Source organism: Tupaia chinensis, unplaced genomic scaffold (genome assembly GCF_000334495.1).
Source record: "Tupaia chinensis unplaced genomic scaffold, TupChi_1.0 Scaffold000634_1, whole genome shotgun sequence".
Lineage (NCBI taxonomy): Eukaryota > Metazoa > Chordata > Mammalia > Scandentia > Tupaiidae > Tupaia > Tupaia belangeri.
In genome coordinates this window covers 3,229,646-3,257,357 of record NW_006160154.1, presented here as the reverse complement: position 1 = coordinate 3,257,357, position 27,712 = coordinate 3,229,646, and the positions used below count along the sequence as shown (strand labels likewise).

The following is a 27,712-nucleotide window of genomic DNA, read 5'->3' as shown; positions in this document are numbered from 1 at the left end:
GTGATGCTAAGAGTTAAAGTCATGATGATCTGGTGGAATCAGTATCATATCATTTATGTGAGATTTGAAATGTAGTTTTTGAAATACACAAAACTGGTACTCTGAAAAATTTTTCACTGTAGTTTTTAAGAGTCAAACCAATTATCACTCTTTTTGTACATATTTCTAAATATCAGAAGATTGAAGAGGGGAGGTATCATACCTAATGGTATTGAATAATAGTGAAGATCTTTAAAGTGGTTTTGGTCTCTACATTTTTCTCTCATCATTTCTTAGACTTACAAGTTTCTTAAAAATTACTTTGAAATCATGTTTAGAACCTAAAACAATATGAGGTTTCTAGTTCATAGTTATAGTAGGAAGTACTTGAAACTCTTAGTGTAGGTACCTGTAAGAGTAAATAGCTATTCTTCCCAAATCAAAGCTCTTAGTACTTATTATAGTTTGTGGCCAAAATTCTTTGATGAGATTGGTTCTTGTTAGGGTTTAGTTCCAGATTGCCTTGTGGAAGAAGGAGAGATTGAATAGACAGAGCTATAGCTATGGTTGGGATGACCATAGAGCTAGAGCTATGGCTATGGCTAGGATGACCATTTCATTTATTGTCCAAACTGGGACATGTTTGAGGGTGAAAGAGAGGTTTTTATTCTTAGACAACTGATCTCAAGTGGGACTACCCTGAACAGGTGGGAATAGGATTATTCTAACTCAAATTTTAGTAAGCCTATTGTATTTATAGTAATATATTTAATACCAACTGTATAATTTATGGTATAGTCATATTAAATTATGTGTTAAATATTAATATTCATGTCTATCTGTTTGCAAGATACCCCATTGTTTGTGACACCTAGGGGCTTATAAATGATAAGGGGCACAGATGTGAGTTGTACAAACATGGGTGGAGAATGTTGTATAGAGAAATGGTGGAGTTAGAACCCAGCCAACTGGCCAGCATCTGCATCTCAGTACAGATGTGTTAGACATTAACCAGAGGGCTATTCTCTAATCTGAAGATTTGAGAAGAATATAGGCATGCTTCTGCGGTGACAGGTGCATCTCTCCGACTTGATTTCAGTCACTGGGGTGGCACTGTGTAATGGGACAGGGATGAGTATGCTCTGGACCACGGTGATAATAGATTTAGCCAGGGGATGGTGGACAGAAGATTTGCTACAGGAAAGACCCAATCAGTGGATGAGTGTGACAGCCGAACCTGTGGTTGACAGCCATAGGTATTAAGGTTACCTTCACTGGAGATGCATCTTGCACAAAGCGTAGGTGCCAGAATCAGCATGTGAGGCAAAACACAGTTACCCTTGGGAATTCCTTGGAAAAGCACTATGCTTAGGAACTTCTCTCAGTACAGAAGGTCTGAAATACATATTTTTTTCCTGCCAGTGTTGAAATATGACTCGTCTTTAGTTCAGGAACAGGTGTAGCAGCTGGTATCAATTTAGAAGCCACTTTATGCAAAAATGTGTGTCTTTAAGTATTATAATTAGGCTCTCTGTGGTGAGGAGCTCCCAGTGTGAAAAAGCACAGGGATTAAGACCAGCAGAGGGAGCTCACTTCAGGACACGCGCTTCTTGGGTAACAGGGTGGGCCGAATCGCCTACATTGTACTCCCACCACCTCTTTTTTCTTTTTATGGTAGCACATTTACATTAGAGAGAGAGAGAGACAGAGAGAGGCACAAGGTACCCTCAACAGGATCTCATCACACCCAATCTCTTTCCTACCCTTTTAGTCCCCAGAATCTTGGGCCACCTGCATCCACACACTGTTTTCAGACTAACCTGGGTATCTCAACCAGCATTTTAGTATAGTATATATAGACTGGGCAGTCTCTATTTTCACAGTCTATAGTTCAATTTTTAATTTTGAGCATAAGATACAACTTTGTTCAGTTTTATTGGGTTCACAAAACTGGGGGGGCTGAGTATAACTATCGAAATACTCTGTACATCTTTTGTTTAATAGATATTTGAAGATATATCCTCAGTTTTTACAGTAATCATTGAAAGTTTTTATGCTTGGCACTTACTCTTGAGTTGGATAGAAAGAACAATCATTTTTCATGTTTGAAGAATTATATTTTCAATGCTAACTTAAACTTTTTTAGACAAATTTGTTTTTGAGTCATTTTATGGCTCATGCTTTCTCATATGTAATATTTTGATGGTTATTATAATGATTCATTGTATTTCAGAATTGATCATGATTTAAATTTTTCCTACAGATGTTCCTTGTATCTTCAGTGGTGACCAGATTGGGATGTTAGACCCTCATCAAACACTTTTTGGCCCACATGAATCTGGCCAATGTTGGAATCTTAAAGATGACAGCAAAGAAATTAGTGAACTTTCGGACCAATTTGCACCATTTATTGGCATTTTTGGAAGCACCAAGGAAACATTTGTCAATGGCAATTTTCCAGGAACGTTTTTCCGTTTCCCTCTTCGTCTACAACCTTCACAGCTTAGTAGTAACCTTTACAATAAGCAGAAGGTTCTTGAGTTGTTTGAATCTTTTAGGGCAGATGCAGACACAGTGCTGCTCTTTTTGAAGAGTGTGCAGAATGTTTCCTTGCATGTCCGAGAGGCTGATGGAACGGAGAAACTGGTATTTAGAGTGACTGCAAGTGAGAATAAGGCCCTGAAACATGAACGGCCAAATTCTATAAAGATTCTAGGAACTGCTATAAGTAACTATTGTAAAAAGATTCCAAGCGATAGCATCACCTGTGTGACGTATCATATACATATAGTTTTAGAAGATGAGGGTACTAAGGATGCACAAAAGACATCTTGGTTGGTGTGTAACAGTGTGGGTGGGCGGGGGATCAGTAGTAAACTTGACTCTTTAGCTGATGAATTGAAATTTGTTCCAATCATTGGAATAGCCATGCCTTTATCTGGGAGAGATGATGAAGAAAAAGGAGCAACATGTGACTTCTCAGGAAAAGCGTTTTGTTTTCTTCCTTTACCACCTGGAGAGGAAAGCAAAACAGGCCTTCCAGTTCACATCAGTGGGTTTTTTGGCCTGACAGACAACCGGAGGAGCATAAAATGGAGAGAGCTGGACCAGTGGCGAGATCCAGCAGCCTTATGGAATGAATTTCTCGTTGTGAATGTCGTCCCCAAAGCTTATGCTACTCTGATCTTGGATGCAATTAAACGCCTGGAAACAGAGAAGAGCTCCGATTTCCCCTTGTCCGTTGACATCATCTACAAGCTTTGGCCTGATGCGAGCAAAGTCAAGGTGCACTGGCAGCCGGTGTTAGAGCCTCTGTTCAGTGAACTCTTCCAGAATGAGGTGATTTACTCCATTAGCAACGATTGGGTCAAGTTGGAGCAGGCATACTTCTCAGAACTTGATGAAAGTTTGGAATACACAAAAACTGTGCTCAACTACCTCCAGAGCTCAGGGAAGCAGATTGCCAAGGTGCCAGTGAATCTGGCCGCTGCTGTTCAGCTCACCGCAGTCTCGGGCACAGCCCCTGTGAGGAAGGTGACGCCTGCGTGGGTGCGGCAGGTGCTGAGGAAGTGCGCACATCTGGGCAGTGCTGAAGAAAAGCTTCACCTTTTAGAGTTTGTGCTTTCCGACCAAGCCTACAGCGAGCTGCTTGGGCTGGAGCTGCTACCTGTACAAAATGGAAATTTTGTCCCCTTCTCATCATCTGTATCAGATCAAGATGTTATTTATATTACCTCAGAAGAATATCCAAGGTAGAGAGCACACGTCCACAAAGCTCGTTTCCTCCTAGAAGCTCCCTTGCTTCTGCCTACATTTAGAGTCCTTTGTTGTGAAATTCATGTTACTTAGATATCATTAGATTTTATAATCAAGGAAACTTTTACAGAAATACTTTGCTAAAATATTAGTGAATGCATTTATTATAAAGTTAAAAAATATTGAGACATTCACCAGTTAAAAAGCTGTATGGTTGGTGCCAGCAGGTGGTGTAGTGGTTGGGCCACTGGACTCCCATGTGGCTGACCGTGGTTGAGTCCTGAACCTGGTAGCTTGAAAATCACTCTGGGCTCCAGCAGGTGGTGTAATGGCTATGTTGCTGGACTCCCATGTAGTCGACTACAGTTCGAGACCCAGACCTGGTGGCTTAAACTCACGTGGGGTGCTTGTGTGTGCATGCCCAAGATCCCAAGAGGAGAATGGAGGAGAAGGGATTGCATTGCACTGTGGCCATTGCCCCCGGGGGGGTGATTTCTCGCTTTCTGTCTCTCTGTCTTTCTGGCAAGCGCACACACCCTAGAGCAAAAACCTCTCCCCCAAAAAAGAAAGAAAGGAAATCACACTGGGCATGTGTACATGTGTGTCCAAAATCCCAAGAGGAGAATGGAGGAGAAGAGACTGTGGTGTGTCCATCCACTTGAGGGGTTAATTTCTCACTTTCCCTCTCACTGTCTGTCTCTTTCTCTGGCAAGTGTATTCTCCTAGGGCAAAAACCTTAATAAAAAAAAAAAGATATATAGTTGTTTTTCTTGAAAACTTAAGTAAGAAAACACTGAAAACAATAATAATGAAGTACTAATAACTAGGTAATATTAGTTGGTAATGAATTATTTTGATGACATTTAATTTAAATTAATTAAGATACTAAACCATTCTTTATAACTGGAAGTGTGTATTGACATTTCAGAAAATATTAGTCTTATTCTTAAGTGTTAAGAATATTTCTGGGGACCAGCAGCTAGCATAATGGCTATGTCGCTGAGCTCCCATGTAGCTGACTGCAGTTCGAGTCCCAGACCCACTGGCTTAAACTCATGCCGGGCGTGTGTGCATGTGCCCAAGATCCTGAAAGGAGATTGGAGGAGAAGGGATTGTGGTGTGGCCATGCCCCCTAGGGGGTGATTTCTCGCTTTCTCTCTCTTTCTGGCGAGTGCACGTGCCCTAAAGCAAAAACCTATCCAAAAAAGAGGAAAAAAAGAATATTTCTGAATGTCAATGTAGTAGCCTCATGTTTCAAAATAAAGCTTTTATTTATTTATTTATTTTAAAAATAAAGCTTTGATAATATTTGGATGGAAAGTATTGTAATTTGATGTGTTGTGCGCTTTATCATTTATGTAAAATGAAATAATAGGTGTAACTGGCTTGAAAACATGATTTTTTAAAAATCTTAGACTTGTTGGAAGATTATGGTAATTGCTCTGTTCCTTTTACCTTTTAGGTCCCTTTTCCCAGGTCTTGAAAGCAGATTTATTTTGGATAACTTGAAGCCTCACCTTTTAGCTGCTTTAAAAGAAGCTGCGCAGACCCGAGGTATTAAAGTTGCTTAGTATTTTTAAGATACTTTATAAAATATAAACAATCTGTATAAGTTTTTTATTGATATTTATTTTATACCTATAAGTCAAAAATTTGATATGCTTCGATCTAATATAATTGTTATATTTTATATGTTTCTGTAGCCATTCTGGCATCTAAAAGAATCCAAAGGTAATGTGATAATTAACAAATCTCTCCTGTCATGGTATACTAGTACATATTTACAGAAATGATATTTTGTACCTGCATAGTGCTTTACAGTTTTCCCAGAGCGTGGCCACTTCTTTTCTTGTTTGAGCTCCCATCCTCATACTTTGCAGTCTCTGTGGTAATGAGAACAGTGATTAGTAGTAAAATTTCAGAGAGGAGAGAAAAGTTAAGTTCCAGGTTGAAGGCTGAGTACCTGTGAAGGTCAGGTCTTCCATCTGGTCATTTTTGCTCTCTTTCCCATGATTTTATGTGATTCTGCTGGGTTTGTGTTAGACGTGATCATCTTCAGTGAAATGCAGAGATGAAATAAACTTTCTAGGTGTTAGGAAAGGGGACTCATGGGGTCTTAGAAAGTCATGAGTATCCTTTATTGGGAATCCTTTTAAGGAAAAAACAGTTTTTTGGAGAAAAAACTCAACATGATTCTAACTTTAATGTTAAGTTTCAACTTTTACATGTTCTTTTTTCCTTATAAAACTGTTGTCCAAACTTTTAAAAAAAGTTAGATGTCAGGGGCCAGCATGGGGGTTAAGGCACTGGACTCTCACATGGCTGACCATGGTTCGAGTTCTGAACCTGGTGGCTTGCTTTCTTATTTTCCCTCCCTTCCTCCATTCCTCCCTCTCTCCTTTTTTCTCTGTCTCTCTGGTGAGCGCACATGTCCTGTAGCAAATTTAATAATAGCAATAATAATCAAAGCAGCTAAATAAATAATTCTTTTTTTAAAGGTTAGATATTGACCTGAAAAATTACGAATTCATTCCAGAATTTTTTGGCTAACATTTTGGCTAACAATTTGTTTGTGATGTGTCTTTTTGACGGAAAAATTTCTAGTTATTGTACATATTCATTAAAATGTAAGTGAAGGGAACCAGCAGTTAGCATAATGGCTATGTCGCTGGACTCCCACGTAGTCGACCGCGGTTCACGTCCTGGACCCGGTGGCTTAAAACTCACGCCGGGCGCGTGTGCATGCGTGCCCAAGATCCCGAGAGGAGAATGGAGGAGAAGGGATTGCGGCGTGACCATCCCCTCTGGGGGGTGATTTCTCGCTTTCTGTCTCTATGTCTCTCTCTGTCTGTCTGGCGAGTGCACGCGCCCTATAGCAAAAAAAAAAATCTCTCCAAAAAAAAAAAAAGTAAGTGAAAAGAATTTGAACAGGGGAGGCAAATAAAGTTGGAGTTAAAGTGAGACTTAAAGATAGTGGATTTGTAAATGTTGCTTACTTTAAGGACACCTATGAAGACAGAAACTATGTAATTGATTTTTCCAGTGTCTATATTGCTCATTTAATTGTGAAATGTCATCATGTTCAAAATAACATTTTAGGGAGTCTAAACATATATTCCCATAACCCGGCCATACTCTGGTCCATAATTTTGAAATCCCCTTTTCTCCCAAGTTCTCTGTTGTATTTCTGTGTAAAACTTCAAATTGAAATGTAGGGTGTGTCAGGAAAGTCACACACCATAAATGTAGGGGTGAAATTTTATAAACTGTACACACCCATGTAACCCGACTCAGAAAACAGATTGCCTGCCCTTTTCCAAAAGCCCCTTGCCTACCCTGTCCAGTCACATCATTCAGGATAGGCTTGGTCTTGGACTTTGAATAGTATAGATTAATTTAGTCAGTATTGTACCTTCTATCGAAGGAATCATACTCCGTGTGCTTTTTTGTGTCTGGCTTCTCTTACTATTATGTGGCTGAGATCCATCCAGATTTTGCATATCACTAACATTCTTTCTTGTTGCTGCTGTGTCTCATTCTTTCTTTTTTTGAGAGAGAGATTTTTGCTATAGGGCATGTGTAGTCGCCAGAGAGACAGAAACAGAGAGAGATATAAAGCAAGAAATCATCCCCCAGAGGGATGACCATGCCACAGTCTCTTCTTCTCCAGTCTCTCTAAGGATTTCAGGTGCGCATGCACAAGCACCTGGCATGAGTTTCAAGCTGCTGTGAACCGCAGTTGAGCGTGTGCGAGTCCATCATCTTAACCACTGTGCCACCCGCAGGCCCCTGTATCTCCTCCTTTCAAAGATAATATTTTTGATGGTGGCAGATTGTTTCTGAGGTGGATGTTTATTTGGAAATCAGTTGAAAGATACTCAGAGCCAAATCAGGTGAAAAGGATGGAAGGCCAACAAAGTAATACTGTTTTGCTCAAAAATTTCAAATACTGTGAGGGGTCAAACATGACCACAGCTTGTAGATTCTCTAACCCTACATAGGTGGAGGGAATAGACCTCTTTTATATTTGTAGGGGTAAGTTAAATTTATTAATATATCACTAACATTCTTTCTTGTTGCTGCTGTGTCTCATTCTTTCTTTTTTTGAGAGAGAGATTTTTGCTATAGGGCATGTGTAGTCGCCAGAGAGACAGAAACAGAGAGAGATATAAAGCAAGAAATCATCCCCCAGAGGGATGACCATGCCACAGTCTCTTCTTCTCCAGTCTCTCTAAGGATTTCAGGTGCGCATGCACAAGCACCTGGCATGAGTTTCAAGCTGCTGTGAACCGCAGTTGAGCGTGTGCGAGTCCATCATCTTAACCACTGTGCCACCCGCAGGCCCCTGTATCTCCTCCTTTCAAAGATAATATTTTTGATGGTGGCAGATTGTTTCTGAGGTGGATGTTTATTTGGAAATCAGTTGAAAGATACTCAGAGCCAAATCAGGTGAAAAGGATGGAAGGCCAACAAAGTAATACTGTTTTGCTCAAAAATTTCAAATACTGTGAGGGGTCAAACATGACCACAGCTTGTAGATTCTCTAACCCTACATAGGTGGAGGGAATAGACCTCTTTTATATTTGTAGGGGTAAGTTAAATTTATTAATTAGCTTAGGTAACTTGACATCTTTATAAAGTTGGATCTTCCCACTTTATGTCTTTTCATTTTCTCACTTCCTACAAATTCTGGTTTATTATTTTTGGGTCATACCATATACACCATGTTTTGTTTCTGGTTCTTGATTAATTTTCTTTGAACTGTTGCACTCGATGTTCATCTAGTGATTTTTGTTCTTTGCCATAAAATGTGGTTTAGTCTTCTCAAAAATTGTCTTCATGGTCATTTTTCTTTTTCTAGATTTAAGTGTTGTGCTTCCATTCTCATGATTATTTGGTAACTCTGATCTCTAGCCTTGATAAGATTTTCAACTGTTAGTATGGATGATGGGTAACTGCCTCCTGGGCATCTTCTTATTTTTGTACTGTTTGTTCCAGAGATTGGTTCTTGTTGTAATTTTATAGGTATAATTTTTTTTTTCCGAAAATTTTTTGCTACAGGGCATGTACACTTGCCAGACAGAGACAGAAAGATAGAAAGCAAGAAATCACCCCCTGGGGGGATGACCATGCCACAGTCACTTCTCCTCCATTCTCCACTTGGGATTTTGGGCACACTTGCAGATGTGCCAATATGAGTTTTAAGCCACGGGGTCCAGAACTTGAACCGTGGTCGACTATGTGGGAGTCCAGCAATGTAACCATTATGCCATCTGCTGGTTCTGCTATAAATGGTTTTAATGTTTGGGGAGGAGGATGATGTAGGGACTAAGAGGGGCCAACAACCGACACCCTTGCTTTCCTTCCTGAATCAGGGAAGACGTAAACAGAGAGGAGCTGAGCAAACAGATGTCAAAAGTCACCCTGTCACTGATAATCCAGCTTCTGGTGATTACATCTTAGAGCAGGCAGTAGACGTCTACAATTTAACGTAAGGATTAATTGAACTAGCTCACCCATCTAATCCCAGACCACTCTGTAAACCCACAGGCTTCCTTTTTTGGGTCCCACCCCTGTAAAACAGCATGTTGGAGCTCTCCCTGACTTACTGAGTCTGTACAGGTCCTCTTTCTAGACCTATTGGTCGGTTAAGTCATTCTACTTGCTGGTAGTGTGGGGAAGGGGGGTGGGGTGGGTATAGTAAGTTGAGATAAGAGAGACCAAGAATTATGTTTATAGAGCTCCCTTCATAAAGCACAATAGGAAGCATCACAAGTATACAGCAACGTCTGATAGGTTTTGCTCTGTGCATAATGGTTACTCCATTGTTTTGCTGACGTAGAGCATTATGGAATTCTATTTACCAGTGTTCAGTGAATACCAGCCACTCTTGAAAGTGCTGTTGCATAAACTTGAAGCTTGCAATGTTTTTTCTTTGCAATGGGTACCTCTCTTCTAATTCTATAGCTCAAACAAAATCTGTCTCATTAATTGATAATTTTACTCTTTACTTGTATACATTTAAAATCTTTAGCCAAGTATTGTTACTTTTTGTATTTTCTTCAATTGCCTTTTTTTCATTAACAGTCAAACATATTTCACTATCTCTCATTTCAGGAAAAATAAAAGACTGACTTTCATTTCCTTTATTGCACTCTGTCAGAATCTAGCTTGTAAGAATAGTTTTACTGTCTGTACATCTTCACCATTCATCAGCAATCCAGAAAAACTTCTGCTTCCACTGTCATTCCACTGAATTTGTCTAGCTGAGATAGAATGAATGATTCTTCTGTTATTAGATCCAGTTTTTATTTGTGGTCATTTTTTGTTCCTTCTTGATTTCCTAGGAGCTTCGATACTATTGATCACTCCCTCTTTGAACCCCTCAGCTTTTATGTTACCATTCCTTCTTGTTGTCCTCCTGCTTCTTTGCCTAATTCTCCGGACTATTTGTGAATCCTCTATCCTCAATTCACCTCCTACCTATGGGTTAATTCAGGGGCTCCATCCTCAGCTCTTTTATTTTGTTCTCTACTTTGTGTGAGTTTACTCATCCACTACCATGCATGTACTAAGGACATCTGTTTCTTCAATAGCTACCTATCTCAAGAGGGGCAGTGTAGTGTAGATATTAAAAAGTTGGACTGTGATTACACAATCTACTTATTGTATGACCTTGAACAAGTTACAGACCCTTTCTGGGCTGTTTGCTCATCAATAGCATAGTATTGGGTTGTCAGAAATGATGCATTTTTGCATAGAAAAATATGTCATGACTTTTCTGACTACCCATTAATACAGTATAATAACATCCTTCCATAAAGATGTATCAGAGGCCCCAGGGTTTGATTACATAAAATGCAGGATTCCTTGTTTCAGGGATAATGAAATGACAATAAGGGTTAGATGGAGGATGGCAGCAATCATAATCAAACAATCAAATTTTATCCAAATTTACATTTTAGTAGGGCAAGTAATGAAAAGCTTTATTGTAATATTTTACTTATAGCAAGCATTATTTTGAAGAACAAATGATTTGTACATAATATATAATTTAACATATTACCTGTCACATAACAAATACTGATAAGTGGCAGCTGTTAATATGATTTTGCACTTGGAGTTGCATAAATGTGGCAAATCAACATTTTGAAAACTTTAGTGCTCATTTTTTCCCCAAATATTTTTCTCTTTTTGAGTGATCCTATTGAGAAAGAACTATCTATGAAGTTGCCCAAGAACGAATCTTCAATTTTATTTCCCACAGTTTCCAGGTTCTGTTGATCAGTCTCTGGAAATTTTCTGTATCAATCCCATTGTCTTATTCCACGGCCACCATTGTGATACAGGTCCTTTAATTTCTTCTGACATTATTATTATACTCTTATAGTTGACATTCATGTCTCCAGTGCTTGCTTTTCTTATGATTATGTCACTCCCCTGCTGCATGTTTTTCGATGGATATTGATTTTAAGAAGAAATGTAGTTTTACTAATGTGGGCTAGAGAGCTTTTCATGGTTGTGAACTCACTTCTTTGATTGTGACTGTCCTTGATTACGAACATCCATGATTATGAACTTGTCGTGATTATTAATGTTTCTGGTTCTGACTGTCCATGATTATGAACATCCAAGGTTGTGAATTTTTCAAAATTGTGAACATCTTCTATAATCATGTAAATCAGTATTCTATCCATTAGTGTGACACACACTTTATCAAATATTGGGAGTAGAGCAGTTCCATGAAGGGGCATGGCAAGTCAGTGGCAGCTGGCATGGATTTGGTCCCCAACATACAGCAGAAAGACTATAGATTTCATTTCTGGAAGGAGGCCCTCTTTGACACAACTTTGTCATGATTTACAGTGTTTTATTACAGAGAGAATGACATCTCATCCATAGGTTTAGAAATCTTCATACAAAACACATTTTTAGGTACCAGCCTCAGGTTTATAGGTAGTGGTAATACAAAGATTTTGGTGCATTATTTGTGCTGTGAAGATGTTTTAAGCTACTACTTCCATAGCTACTTGTCAATTAAAAGAGCCATGTTTTAGAGAGTCACTTTCTCCTCAGTTCCACTTTTTTATTTTTAAGAATTATTTTATTTAACTTTATTTATTTATTTATTTAAATTTGACCACAGAGGGAGAAAGAGATAAAGAAAGAGCGAGAGAGAGAGAGAAAGAGAGAGGGAAAGTGAGAAAGCAAGCCGCCAGGTCCAGGATTTGAACTGCAGTCGGCCATATGGGAGTCCAGCGCCCCTAACCACCATGCTACCTTCCATCCCCCTCAGTTCCATGTTGATCCTCATTTAGGCAGCCATCCTATCTCTCTGAAATACAGACATAAACTTGAAAATCTTCCCACATCTATTTTTTTTAAGTTTGTTTATTTCTTTCATAAGCAAGAGAGACAGACAGTGACAGCAAGAGAGAGCAGGGTCTTGACACCATGATCCACCCTGGTCTCAGCCAGCCCCACATTGTGGACATCGGTACCCAGTGTACTCAGGGAGGTCTCTGGACCTGAACTTGGAATATTCCCATGTGGCTCAGCCTTGCAGAGTGCTATGCCACTGTCCAGCCCCGTTCCCTTTTCCCCATTCTTGCCTCTAGTTAATTCAACAGAGTACTGTCAAGATTATTTTTCTAAAATATTGTTTTCTCAATTCTTATTGAAAATCTTTTAAAGACTTCTCCTTTTTCCCATTTTTTAATAATTATTTATTTTATTATTTATTTATTTATTCTTTTTTTTTTTTTTTAATTGACCAGAGAGAGACAGAGGGTGAGAGTGAGAGAGAGAGGAAGTGAGAAAGCAAGCCACCAGATTCAGGACTTGAACCCTGATCAGCCATGTGGGAGTGTACAGTGCCTTAACCACCATGCCACCTGCTGGTCCCTCCTTTTTCCCTTTTATAAGGTGAAAATTCTTAACATCTTCTGTGAGGCTCTTATTTGGGTGTTATATAGATGCCTGATGCATGGTAAGATTGTATGAAATGTTTACTATTACTCGTCTCCTTTGTTCATTTCATCATCTCTCTTGAGCTTCCTTCCATGGAAAACAATGTGTGCTTTCTTTCCTCAGGTGTGAGTGTGTGTGTGTGGGGGGGGGAGGGGCCTCATTAGCCGCTTCATCACATTTCTTATGTTCATCTGTCATGCAACTCATATATGCTTTCATTGCACTTATACATGTCTACTTTTGTTTAATTATGTATAATAATTTGTCTCATATCTGCCTCCCAATTAAACTATAAGACAAGATCTGGGACCATTTCTATATTTTTAGCATTGAGTCAGTATTGCTTGACTGATAGAATGGCTGCCCCTTAGGTAGTCTGAAGGATGTCAAGATTGGAGAAGCTTAAATTCCTTTGGCTAGACCTATGGTCTCTGTCTTAGCTTCTAAGTTTGGCTCAAGGTTCCCAAATGCACAAACATTTTAAAGAACTGTTATTAGTCTTCTTAGTCAAATAACTTTCTTTATATAGTGTAGGATTAGATGTCCATGGAGTAGTTCTCATAAATTTGTTACTGGTGGTTACTATAAGCAAACAGTGGAAATATATGATCATATCTCCCTTTATCATAAAGTCAAAGTACACTTATTTTGTCTAGATACTCTAAAACCTTTCAAAAATCAGAGTTCTTCTTTCTCTAGATTAGATGATGATAATCTATGCAAAAAGACCATTGTTAGCTTATCAAATGACTTTATGTGAATGAAATGTAATTAATGCATGTACAGTACATACTGTCTTCTTTGCTTTTTCTCTGAGCTAAGACTCCCAACTCTTAGGTAGTTTGAATTTATTTGCATTGAAATATATCTTTAAATCTCAGTTTTAATATTTTGCTATGTTAGGGTTTTCTTTATGGCTTTTTACAAAGTGTAATTGTAAAGATTCTATAGACAGCATTATCTTATGATACAGAATAAGTTTTGTAGCCATCTTGTGAAAATTGTAAGAATTCTGGCTTTTTCTAAGAATGAATTTAATTATATTCTAGCACAACAACTTCTCTGGGGATATTCAGGTAGGCTAACTAATTGAATGTTGTGTTCATTTGAAGCTTGTTGTTTTTGTTCATTTGGTTCTTTGAATCCTGTTTTTTCATTTAGCTAAGTAGTTAGCAATTATGTTAATTTTTTTTTCTGATGATAATAACTATTAAAGGAGAGAGGAAACTATATTAAAACAGATATTTTTGTTACAACTGCCACAATAACATCGTATTTAAATGACTCAGAATCATTCATTTTATGGAACATTTAGTCCCAAATAAAAGAATTGTCGGGAAATTTGTATTTTAAGATGTAGTATTTAATGGGAAACTGTGATAGTGAATTTACTTCTGTAAATATGATACACACAGTATTTTGAATAAAAAGGATTGAAAAGGAGTAAAATCTGGGAACTTTGGCTCTGAAGTTAGTGGACCTTCTGGCTAATTATTTTGGAATATGGCTTCAAGAGCTAAGGCAGGTGACAGAAGGGAGCCTCTGTCCTGGGCATACTGAAATGTCAGCTGCTAACTCAGCTGTCAGTAGGCACAGGTGGCTGATCGTCCTTATAGTGACAACATGACATTTTACTGACTGCTCTTTTTTTAAAGTGAAAAAAATTTTAACTCAAACTGTGGTATTATTTCCCTTAAGTGCATGTTTCACTTAAAAATTAGAGCATGCAAGATTTGCTTTATAGAAATTGCTTTTATGATAAATATTATTCTTTGAGGGAGATTATATATACACTAAAATTAATTTAAAAACCAAATCATTATACTAATAATTTATGTAAGTGTTAAATTTGGTTTCTAATTTACATTAAAAGTGGCATGGACCAGCAGGTGGCTTAGTTGCTAAAGCTCTAGATCCCACATGACCAACTGTGCGGTTTGAGTCCTGGACCTGATGGCTTGAAACTCACATTGCGCACGTGTGCATGCGTGCCCAAAATCCCAAGAGGAGACTGGAGGAAAAGGGATTGTGGTGTGACCATCCCCCACCACCACAACAACAAAAACTGGCTTATTATTCACAACTACTATTACCATAGTTTTCTTAAAAGCTTTATCCTATATTTTGTAGGGTATAATCAAATCAAAGAGGAAAGAAAAATCTTGAGTTAGTAAGTAAGCTGCTTAATTAACACCCATCCTAGGGACTGACTTTAAGCCTGTGAATTCTCTAACCCTTATTGCATCTCGTTCTCAAGACAAAAGCTAGGAAGTCAGTAGTCACCTGTCAGAGCTGACTTCTAGGGGAGGGATTTGAGCACTGGGGCTATTTCGAACTGCCTTGTTGTGCCTCTTTGTGAGAGCAGGATGCTTCCCCTGGCTCCCCAGCTACTTGCAGTACTTCTGCTATACTTGCAGGGGCCAGCTGGAGTCTGACTTTGCAGGCAGGCTGCCCTTTTCTTCCTTTTTTGTGTGGTATTATCTTTTCCACTTTCTTTTCTCTTACTCTATGTTGTTTCATTGAAGATTTGACTAAATCTACTTCATTTAATTGGACCCTCACTGATCACATATGTAATTCACAAAAAATTTGAATCTCCACTCAGCGGAGCATTTTTAGCGCTCTCAAACCATCAAAGCTGCCATTGCCACTTTCTGTACAAGAAAACTAACAAATTGTCCTTGTGCTTAGAGCCTCATCATAGCCAGCTGGGTGTGACTGCAAAGCAGACTGGTCTAATGGAGTAACTCCCAATTAGTTAAAGCATCCAGGACTGAGATTTCTAGATTAAGTAAATTTTTAAGTAGATGAGAATATTTCTATCCATATTGAACTAATTTTTAAGATTACGACTGACCATAAACATATACATAAATATAAATAATAAAAAAGTAACGCAGTCTTTGATTAGTGTGAATCATTGTGTTGATGTCATTATTTTGAATATATAAATGATTGAACTGATCTATAGTAAAGCAAAAACTACTCTTAGAAGAATTCCTTCCAAGTTAAATGATCATATTTGATAACAGTTTAGATGAAACCTTCCTGTCTCTAGGAACAATTTCAGTACTGTAGTTAACCTCTTTCAACTATGCTCATTTTTAAGGCCATCCAGACCACAAGTCATTTATTAAAATGTTATAGAAATTATTTTGCTAGTCCTGTTAGAGGTGCTTTTATAATTCCAATGGCTTTCTTAATCCAGGACATGGAATCTTTTTTCTTGTGTTAATATACTATGGGTCTTCAAAAAGTTTGTGAAAAATGCATATTATTTTTAAAAAGTATCATGAATTTCAACATTTCTTTTTGTACCGAAAGAAACTTGTACTTTAATTTTTCCATGAAATTTTTTTAGTCTTCTCATATGTATTTCAGGGTTAAAAACTAAATGTCTTAATCACGAAGTAGAGTTCAGGTCTTAAAATGGAATTGACTTTATCTACTTAGAATTGTGTATTGCTACATTTTCTCTCTCCTTTATTTTCCATCGTATTTTCAGTTGAGCATGACTGGTGTGTTATTTGCATGCTGTATGTGATGTGATATGTGTGTGTGTGTGTTTTATTTGGCATTTTACTTACACGTTAATATTAAATACTCTTCCTGAAGGTAGGTATGTGTTTTATAAATTGGCAAATTTCATGCAAGGATCTTGGGAAGGATCTACAGGTTGCAGATCATATGGCTATTGCTAACATGGAACACAAAGAGGGTGCATATTTAATTTTTTGTTTTCCAAATATTTTGAATTTTTAATTTGTAACCCACTTGTATATTTAATATTGTATGTCTTTGCTTTATGATTTGGTTATTCTGTTATAGTTCAATTCAGTAAGCATTTTTAAAGAACGTCGTTCAGAGAAATTACACTAGTCAGACTGCTGGCAAGATTTTATAATTTCTTAAGTATTACTACTTGAGTTACTCAAAATCACACAATGTAGAAACTGAAAATATTTTAATTTGGGTTTTGATGTCTTCCTGAACTTGCAAAAGTGTGCCTTTTTAAAATTTCTGTGGCAGTAATTTTAAAAGGTCTTATTGTAACATGAAAGATGATTTCTTGGTAGGAGGTACAGTCATGTTCTTGGTATATAAGCCTCTGAAATAAAAAAGTGCCTTTCCTTGGTTAAAAAATAATGATATAGAAAAATTTCAAGGGTCTGAGATGTGTCCCTCTTATATTGTTTTCCAGAGTTGCTCTTTTAAGTAGAAGCTTTTAATCTAGAGGTTGTATGTATGTAGGGAGAAAACTGAATGTCAGGTTTCACAAGATTGAATTTGAGATGTTCTTTGTTTCCCTAAATAGCAAATACATACATATTGGAAATATACTGGTACTTTTTAGTCTTTTTTTTCCAAGGATATTTTAAATCCTATAAATACTCTTAAACACAAACCGCACTTAGAAAAAAAAACATGTTAATTTTAGGCCTATTGTTAAAATCAGCAAAAAACTTCCTCCCCACCCAAAATATCTGCCTACTCTCCTGGTTTATACAATGTCCAGAAGTAGAGCTGCTCTGATGAGAGACAACCGCTGCCTTCATGACAGTGCTCTGCTTGCTCCCGTTGCCTGGCCTTAAGCATTTCTTTAAAATCTCAGGCTCTGGCAACCACTGCTTAATAGTAGTTGTTTCTAAAACTACTTTAGAGACATTGTAAATATGCCCTATATTTGGTCATGTGAATACAGCAATCTTTATTCAAACCCCGGAAAGATTGAATGACATCTAAAGTACACGTCTGATTAGTGGTTGAAAGGCTATGTAAGTCTCCTTGCTGGCTAGCTTTAGAAATTGCTGGTCACCTGTGACGGAGATGCCACCTATGCTCTGACTTTGTCCCATTCTCTCTGTCCCATATGGCATGCAGTTTCTGAAACATGAAATCACACAAAAAACATTCATATTTGGTTTGCTTATCAATATTTACCCTTAACTAAAAAGATCCTTATATAACTTTATCTACATACCCTTTTGTACATTTATTTGTGGACAGTGAGCATGAAATATTGTTTTCTCTGTTGATCCCATTTGCAGAATATTATAGAACACTTTAATAAACTTTTTAAAGTGTATTTTATATATTTATATAAACTAAGCACTTTCTAGAGAGAATGATTTCTTCTGTAGGTTATTACAAATATGGAAGTATATATAGATTCTCTATCATTATTACTTTAAAGTTATTTTAGCCTAGTAATGCTGAGTTTTTGCTTATACATAAACAAATTAGAACAACCTTCTAGTAGTATCTTATCTGTGAGAGTAGAAACTTATAGTAGAATTATGTGTGTTTATAACACTCTATATATGATTTACAGGAAGACCATGTACTCAGCTGCAGCTTCTAAATCCAGAACGATTTGCACGCCTTATCAAAGAAGTAATGAATACATTCTGGCCTGGCAGAGAGTTGATCGTTCAGTGGTATCCATTTGATGAAGGCAGAAATCATCCATCTCTTTCATGGCTTAAGATGGTTTGGAAGAATCTCTATATACATTTTTCAGAAGATTTGACTTTATTTGACGAGATGCCACTTATCCCCAGAACTACACTAGAAGAAGGTCAGGAATGTGTGGAGCTTATTAGACTCAGGATTCCATCATTAGTCATTTTAGATGATGAATCTGAAGCACAGCTTCCAGAATTTTTAGCAGACATTGTACAAAAACTTGGAGGGATTGTCCTTAAAAAATTAGATACCTCTATACAGCATCCACTTATTAAGAAATACATTCATTCACCATTACCAAGTGCTGTTTTGCAGATAATGGAGAAGATACCATTGCAGAAATTGTGTAATCAAATAGCTTCTTTACTTCCAACACACAAAGATGCCCTGAGGAAATTCGTGGCTAGTTTAACTGATATCAGTGAAAAGGAGAAAAGAATCATTCAAGAACTGACAATATTTAAGCGAATTAACCATTCATCTGGTCAAGGAATCTCTTCTTATACAAAATTGAAAGGTTGTAAAGTCTTGCACCATACTGCCAAACTTCCCCCAGATATACGACTATCTATTTCCGTAATAGATAGTAGTGATGAAGCTACTATTCGCTTGGCAAACATGTTGAAAATAGAGAAGTTAAAGACTACTAGCTGCTTAAAGCTTGTTTTAAAAGATATGGAAAATGCATTTTATTCACATGAAGAGGTTACACACCTTATGTTATGGATCCTTGAGAACCTGTCCTCTCTTAAAAATGAGAACCCAAATGTACTTGATTGGTTAATGCCATTAAAATTCATTCCGATTTCACAGGAACAGATAGTACCAGCCAGTGAACTCTTTGATCCTGATATAGAAGTCCTGAAAGACCTCTTTTATAGTGAAGAAGAAACCTGTTTTCCACCATCAGTTTTTACTTCACCAGATATTCTTCACTCTTTAAGACAGATTGGTTTAAAAAATGAAGCCAGTCTTAAAGAGAAAGATGTTGTACAAGTGGCTAAAAAAATCGAAGCCTTACAAGTCAGTTCTTGTCCAAATCAGGATGCTCTTTTAAAGAAAGCCAAGACACTCTTACTGGTTTTAAATAAGAATCATACACTTTTGCAGTCATCTGAAGGAAAGATGACATTAAAGAAAATAAAATGGGTTCCAGCTTGCAAGGAAAGGCCTCCAAATTATCCAGGTTCTTTAGTCTGGAAAGGAGATCTCTGTAATCTTTGTGCACCACCAGATATGTGTGATGTTGCTTATGCAATTCTAGTTGGCTCATCACTTCCTCTTGTTGAAAGTATCCATGTAAACTTGGAAAAAGCACTAGGTATCTTCACAAAACCTAGCATCAGTGCAGTCCTAAAACACTTTAAAACTGTTGTTGATTGGTATACTTCAAAAACCTTTAGTGATGAAGACTATTATCAGTTCCAGCATATTTTGCTTGAAATTTATGGATTCATGCATGATCATCTAAATGAAGGAAAAGACTCTTTTAGAGCCTTAAAATTTCCATGGGTTTGGACTGGCAAAAAATTTTGCCCTCTTGCCCAAGCTGTCATAAAGCCAATCCATGATCTTGACCTTCAGCCTTATTTGCATAATGTGCCTAAAACCATGGCAAAATTCCACCAACTCTTTAAGGTCTGTGGTTCAATAGAGGAGTTGACATCAGATCATATTTCTATGGTCATTCAAAAGGTATATCTCAAAAGTGACCAAGATCTCAGTGAACAAGAAAGCAAACAAAATCTTCATCTTATGTTGAATATCATCAGATGGTTGTATAGCAATCAGATTCCAGCAAGCCCCAATACACCAGTTCCTATACATCATAGCAAAAATCCCTCTAGACTTATCATGAAGCCAATTCATGAATGCTGTTATTGTGACATCAAAGTTGATGACCTCAATGACTTACTTGAAGATTCAGTGGAGCCAATCATTTTGGTACATGAGGACATACCCATGAAAACTGCAGAATGGTTAAAAGTTCCATGCCTCAGTACAAGATTGATCAATCCTGAAAATATGGGATTTGAACAGTCAGGACAAAGAGAGCCACTTACTGTAAGAATTAAAAATATTCTGGAAGAATACCCTTCAGTGTCAGATATTTTTAAAGAACTACTTCAAAACGCTGATGATGCAAATGCAACAGAATGCAGTTTTATGATTGATATGAGAAGAAATATGGACATAAGAGAGAATCTCCTAGACCCAGGGATGGCAGCTTGCCATGGGCCTGCTTTGTGGTCATTCAATAATTCTGAATTCTCAGATTCAGATTTCGTGAATATAACTAGGTTAGGAGAATCTTTAAAAAGGGGAGAAGTTGACAAAGTTGGAAAATTTGGTCTTGGATTTAATTCTGTGTACCATATCACTGATATTCCTATCATTATGAGTCGAGAATTCATGATAATGTTTGATCCAAACATAAATCATATCAGTAAACACATTAAAGACAGATCTAATCCTGGTATCAAAATTAATTGGAGTAAGCAACAGAAGAGACTTAGGAAATTTCCTAATCAGTTCAAACCATTTATAGATGTTTTTGGCTGTCATTTACCTCTGACTGTAGAAGCACCTTACAGCTACAATGGAACTCTTTTCCGTCTGTCCTTTAGAACTCAACAGGAAGCAAAAGTGAGTGAAGTTAGTAGTACCTGCTATAATACAGCAGATATTTACTCTCTTGTGGATGAATTTAGTCTCTGTGGGCACAGGCTTATCATTTTCACTCAGAGTGTAAACTCAATGTATTTGAAGTACTTGAAAATTGAGGAAACCAATCCCAGTTTAGCACAAGATACAATAATAATTAAAAAAAAATCTTGTTCTTCCAAAGCATTGAGTGCACCTGTTTCAAGTGTTTTAAAAGAAGCTGCTAAGCTCATGAAGACTTGCAGCAGCAGTAGTAAAAAGCTTCCCACGGATGCACCAAAGTCATCTTGCATCCTTCAGATCACAGTTGAAGAATTTCACCATGTGTTCAGAAGGATTGCTGATTTACAGTCACCACTTTTTAGAGGTCCAGATGATGACCCTGCTGCTCTCTTTGAAATGGCTAAGTCTGGCCAATCAAAAAAGCCATCGGATGAATTGCCACAAAAAACAGTAGACTGTACCACATGGCTTATATGTACCTGCATGGATACGGGAGAGGCTCTGAAGTTCTCCCTGAGTGAAAGTGGAAGAAGACTAGGACTGGTTCCTTGTGGAGCTGTGGGTGTTATGTTGTCTGAAATTCAGGACCAGAAGTGGACTGTGAAATCACACAATGGAGAAGTGTTTTGCTACTTACCTTTACGAATAAAAACAGGTTTGCCAGTACACATCAATGGATGCTTTGCTGTTACTTCTAATAGGAAAGAAATCTGGAAGACAGACACAAAAGGACGATGGAATACCACATTCATGAGGCACGTTATTGTAAGAGCTTACTTACAGGCACTCAGTGTCCTGCGGGACCTGTGCACTAGTGGGGAGCTCATTGATTATACTTACTATGCAGCGTGGCCTGATCCTGATTTAGTTCATGATGATTTTTCTGTCATCTGTCAAGGATTTTATGAAGATATAGCTCATGGAAAAGGGAAAGAATTGACTAGGGTCTTTTCTGATGGATCTACTTGGGTTTCAATGAAGAATGTGAGATTTCTAGATGATTCTATACTTAAAAGAAAAGATGTTGGTCCAGCAGCCTTCAAGATATTTTTGAAATACCTCAAGAAGACTGGGTCCAAAAATCTCTGTGCTGTTGAACTTCCTTCTTCAGTAAAATTAGGATTTGAAGAAGCTGGCTGCAAACAGATCCTGCTTGAAAATACGTTTTCAGAGAAACAGTTTTTTTCAGAAGTGTTTTTTCCAAATATTCAAGAAATTGAAGCAGAACTTAGGGATCCTTTAATGAATTTTGTTCTAAATGAAAAAGTTGATGAGTTCTCAGGAATCCTTCGTGTTACTCCATGTATCCCTTGCTCTTTGGAGGGCCATCCTTTGGTTTTACCATCACGATTGATCCACCCTGAAGGACGAGTTGCAAAGTTATTTGATATTAAAGATGGAAGATTCCCTTATGGTTCTACTCTAGATTATCTTAATCCTATTATTTTGATTAAACTAGTTCAGTTAGGTATGGCAAAAGATGATATTTTATGGGATGACATGTTAGAACGTGCAGAGTCAGTAGCTGAAATAAATAAAAGTGATCATGTTGCTGCTTGTCTAAGAAGTAGTATTCTATTAAGCCTCATTGATGAGAAACTGAAAATTAGGGATCCCAGAGCAAAGGATTTTGCTGCAAAATATCAAACAATCCCCTTCCTTCCCTTTCTAACAAAACCAGCAGGTTTTTCTTTGAATTGGAAAGGTAACAGCTTTAAGCCTGAAACCATGTTTGCAGCAACAGACCTTTATACGGCTGAACATCAAGATATAGTTTGTCTTTTGCAACCAATTCTAAATGAAAATTCCCATTCCTTCAGAGGTTGTGGTTCAGTGTCTCTGGCTGTTAAAGAATTTTTAGGATTACTCAAGAAGCCAACAGTCGATCTGGTTGTCAACCAATTGAAAGAAGTTGCAAAATCAGTCGATGATGGAATTACACTGTACCAGGAAAATATCACCAATGCTTGCTACAAATACCTTCATGAAGCAATGATGCAAAACGAAATCACTAAGATAACAATTATTGAAAAATTAAAACATTTTAGCTTCATTCTTGTTGAGAATGCATATGTTGACTCAGAAAAAATTTCTTTTCATTTAAATTTTGAAGCTGCACCTTACCTCTATCAGTTGCCTAATAAATATAAAAATAATTTCCGTGAACTTTTTGAAAGCGTGGGTGTGAGGCAGTCATTTACTGTCGAAGATTTTGCCCTTGTTTTGGAATCTATTGATCAAGAAAGAGGAACAAAGCAAATAACAGAAGAGAGTTTTCAGCTTTGCCGACGAATAATCAGTGAAGGAATATGGAGTCTCATTAGAGAAAAGAAACAAGAATTTTGTGAAAAAAATTATGGCAAGATATTATTGCCAGATACTAATCTTATGCTTCTCCCTGCTAAATCATTATGCTACAACGATTGTCCCTGGATAAAAGTAAAGGATACCACTGTGAAATATTGTCATGCTGATATACCCAGGGAAGTAGCTGTAAAGCTAGGAGCAATACCAAAGAGACATAAAGCCTTAGAAAGATATGCATCCAACATCTGTTTTACCACACTTGGCACAGAATTTGGACAGAAAGAAAAACTGACTAGCAGAATTAAGAGCATCCTTAATGCATATCCTTCAGAAAAGGAAATGTTGAAAGAGCTTCTTCAAAATGCTGATGATGCAAAAGCCACAGAAATCTGTTTTGTGTTTGATCCTAGGCAACATCCAGTTGATAGAATATTTGATGATAAATGGGCCCCATTACAAGGGCCAGCACTTTGTGTGTACAACAACCAGCCTTTTACAGAAGATGATGTTAGAGGAATTCAGAATCTCGGAAAAGGCACCAAAGAAGGCAATCCTTGTAAAACCGGACAATATGGAATAGGATTTAACTCTGTGTATCATATTACAGATTGTCCTTCTTTCATTTCTGGCAATGACATCCTGTGCATTTTTGATCCTCATGCCAGATATGCACCAGGAGCCACATCTGTTAGTCCCGGACGCATGTTTAGAGACTTGGATGCAGATTTTAGGACACAGTTCTCAGATGTTCTGGATCTTTATTTGGGAACTCACTTTAAACTGGATAATTGCACCATGTTCAGATTTCCTCTTCGTAACGCAGAAATGGCAAAAGTTTCAGAAATTTCCTCAGTTCCATCATCAGACAGAATGGTCCAGAATCTTTTGGATAAATTGCGTTCAGATGGAGCAGAACTTCTAATGTTTCTTAATCACATGGAAAAAATTTCAATTTGTGAGATAGATAAAGCTACTGGAGCTCTAAATGTGTTGTATTCCGTAAAGGGCAAAATCACTGATGGAGACAGATTGAAAAGGAAACAATTTCATGCATCTGTAATTGATAGTGTTACCAAAAAGAGGCAGCTCAAAGACATCCCAGTTCAACAGATAACGTATACTATGGATACTGAGGACTCTGAAGGAAATCTTACTACATGGCTCATTTGTAATAGGTCAGGTTTTTCAAGTATGGACAAAGTATCGAAGAGTGTTATTTCAGCTCACAAGAACCAAGATATTACTCTCTTCCCGCGTGGTGGAGTAGCTGCCTGCATTACTCACAACTATAAAAAACCCCATCGGGCCTTCTGCTTTTTGCCTTTGTCTTTGGAGACTGGTCTGCCATTCCATGTGAATGGCCACTTTGCACTAGATTCCGCCAGAAGAAACCTGTGGCGTGATGATAATGGAGTTGGTGTTCGAAGCGACTGGAATAACAGTTTAATGACAGCATTAATAGCTCCTGCATATGTTGAGTTACTAATCCAGTTAAAAAAGCGGTATTTTCCTGGTTCTGACCCAACGTTATCAGTTTTACAGAACACACCTATTCATGTAGTAAAGGACACTTTAAAGAAATTTTTATCATTTTTTCCAGTTAACAGGCTTGATCTACAGCCAGATTTATATTGTCTAGTGAAAGCACTCTATAGTTGCATTCATGAAGACATGAAACGTCTTTTACCTGTTGTTCGGGCTCCAAATATTGATGGCTCAGATTTGCACTCTGCTGTTATAATTACTTGGATTAATATGTCTACTTCAAATAAAACTAGACCATTTTTTGATAATTTACTACAGGATGAATTACAGCACCTTAAAAATGCAGATTATAATATCACAACACGCAAAACAGTAGCAGAGAATGTCTATAGACTGAAACACTTACTTCTAGAAATCGGTTTCAACTTGGTGTATAACTGTGATGAAACCGCTAATCTTTACCATTGCCTTATAGATGCAGATATTCCTGTTAGTTATGTGACTCCTGCTGATGTTAGGTCTTTTTTAATGACATTTTCTTCCCCTGATACTAATTGCCACATTGGGAAGCTGCCTTGTCGTCTTCAACAGACTAATCTAAAACTTTTTCATAGTTTAAAACTTTTAGTCGATTATTGTTTTAAGGATGCAGAAGAAAATGAGATCGAAGTTGAAGGATTGCCCCTTCTCATTACATTGGACAGTGTTTTACAAACTTTTGATGCAAAACGACCCAAGTTTCTAACAACATACCATGAATTGATTCCATCCCGCAAAGACTTGTTTATGAATACGTTATATTTGAAATACAGTAATATTTTATTGAACCATAAAGTTGCAAAAGTATTTGACATTTCAAGCTTTGCTGATTTGTTATCTTCTGTGTTGCCTCGAGAATATAAGACCAAAAATTGCACAAAGTGGAAAGACAATTTTGCAAGTGAGTCTTGGCTTAAGAATGCATGGCATTTTATCAGCGAGTCTGTAAGTGTCAAAGAAGATCAGGAAGAAACGAAGCCAACCTTTGACATTGTTGTTGATACCCTAAAAGACTGGGCATTGCTTCCAGGAACAAAGTTTACTGTTTCAGCCAATCAGCTTGTGGTTCCTGAAGGTGATGTTCTGCTCCCTCTAAGCCTTATGCACATTGCAGTTTTCCCAAATGCCCAGAGTGATAAAGTTTTTCATGCTTTGATGAAAGCCGGCTGTATTCAACTTGCCTTGAACAAGATCTGCTCCAAAGACAGTGCGTTTGTTCCTCTGCTGTCATGCCACACAGCAAACATAGAAAGCCCTACCAGTATCTTGAAAGCTGTACATTATATGGTCCAAACTTCAACATTTAGAACTGAAAAGTTAGTAGAAAATGACTTTGAAGCACTGTTGATGTATTTCAATTGCAATTTGAGTCACTTGATGTCCCAAGATGACATAAAAATTTTAAAGTCACTTCCATGCTACAGATCTATAAGTGGCCGCTATATGAGCATTGCGAAATTTGGAACATGCTATGTACTTACAAAAAGTATCCCTTCAGCCGAAGTGGACAAATGGACACAGTCATCATCATCTGCATTTCTGGAAGAAAAAATTCACTTAAAAGAACTATATGGGGTGCTTGGTTGTGTACCTGTAGATGATCTTGAGGTGTATTTGAAACACCTTCTACCAAAAGTTGAAAATCTCTCTTATGATGCAAAATTAGAGCACTTGATCTATCTTAAGAATAGATTATCGAGTATTGAAGAATATTCTGAAATTAAGGAACAACTTTTTGAAAAACTAGAAAGTTTGTTGGTAATCCATGATGCCAACAGTCGACTGAAGCAAGCAAAACATTTTTATGATAGAACTGTGAGGGTTTTTGAAGTCATGCTTCCTGAAAAATCATTTATTCCTAAGGACTTCTTTAAAAAATTGGAACAACTTATAAAACCCAAAAACCAGGTTGCATTTATGACGTCCTGGGTTGAATTTTTAAGAAATATTGGACTAAAGTACATACTTTCTCAGCAGCAGCTGTTACAGTTTGCTAAGGAAATCAGTGTGAGAGCAAATACAGAAAACTGGTCCAAAGAAACCTTGCAAAATACAGTCGATATCCTACTCCATCATATATTTCAAGAGAGAACAGATTTATTATCTGGCAACTTTCTGAAAGAACTGTCTTTAATACCATTCTTATGTCCTGAGCGGGCCCCTGCTGAATTCATTAGATTTCATCCTCAATATCAAGAGGTAAATGGAACACTTCCTCTTATAAAGTTCAATGGGGCACAAGTAAATCCGAAATTTAAGCAGTGTGATGTGCTCCAGCTGTTATGGACATCTTGCCCTATTCTTCCAGAGAAAGCCACACCCTTAGGTATCAAAGAACAGGAAGGCAGTGACCTTGGTCCACAAGAACAGCTTGAACAAGTTTTAAATATGCTGAATGTTAATCTGGATCCCCCTCTTGATAAGGTCATTAATAATTGCAGAAACATATGTAACATAACGACATTGGATGAAGAAATGGTGAAAACTAGAGCAAAAGTCTTAAGGAGCATATATGAATTTCTCAGTGCGGAAAAAAGGGAGTTCCGTTTTCAGTTGCGAGGGGTGGCTTTTGTGATGGTAGAAGATGGCTGGAAACTTCTGAAGCCTGAGGAAGTAGTGATAAACCTAGAATATGAATCTGATTTTAAACCTTATTTGTACAAGCTTCCTTTAGAACTTGGCACGTTTCATCAGTTGTTCAAACACTTAGGTACTGAAGATATTATTTCAACTAAGCAATATGTTGAAGTGTTGAGTCGCATATTCAAAAACTCTGAAGGAAAGCAGTTAGATCCTAATGAAATGCGTACAGTTAAGAGAGTAGTTTCTGGTCTGTTCAAGAGTCTACAAAATGATTCGGTCAAGGTGAGGAGTGATCTTGAAAATGTACGAGACCTTGCACTTTACCTTCCAAGCCAGGATGGTAGGTTGGTAAAGTCAAGCATCTTAGTGTTTGATGATGCACCACATTATAAAAGCAGAATCCAGGGGAATATTGGTGTGCAAATGTTGGTTGATCTGAGCCAGTGCTACTTAGGGAAAG

General features: G+C 37.5%; 1 protein-coding gene across 3 annotated transcripts in view; it reads left to right on the top strand.

The window, feature by feature from the left end:
- Positions 1–27,712, top strand: part of SACS (sacsin molecular chaperone) — an 85,870-nt gene that overhangs the window by 54,564 nt on the left and 3,594 nt on the right. For all 3 annotated transcript variants that reach the window (XM_027776157.1, XM_027776158.1, XM_027776159.1), the window contains 3 exons: positions 2,243–3,731; positions 5,198–5,289; positions 18,038–27,712. In XM_027776157.1, coding sequence (XP_027631958.1) covers positions 2,243–3,731; positions 5,198–5,289; positions 18,038–27,712 — 11,256 coding nt within the window. The remainder of the gene's footprint in view (positions 1–2,242; positions 3,732–5,197; positions 5,290–18,037) is intronic.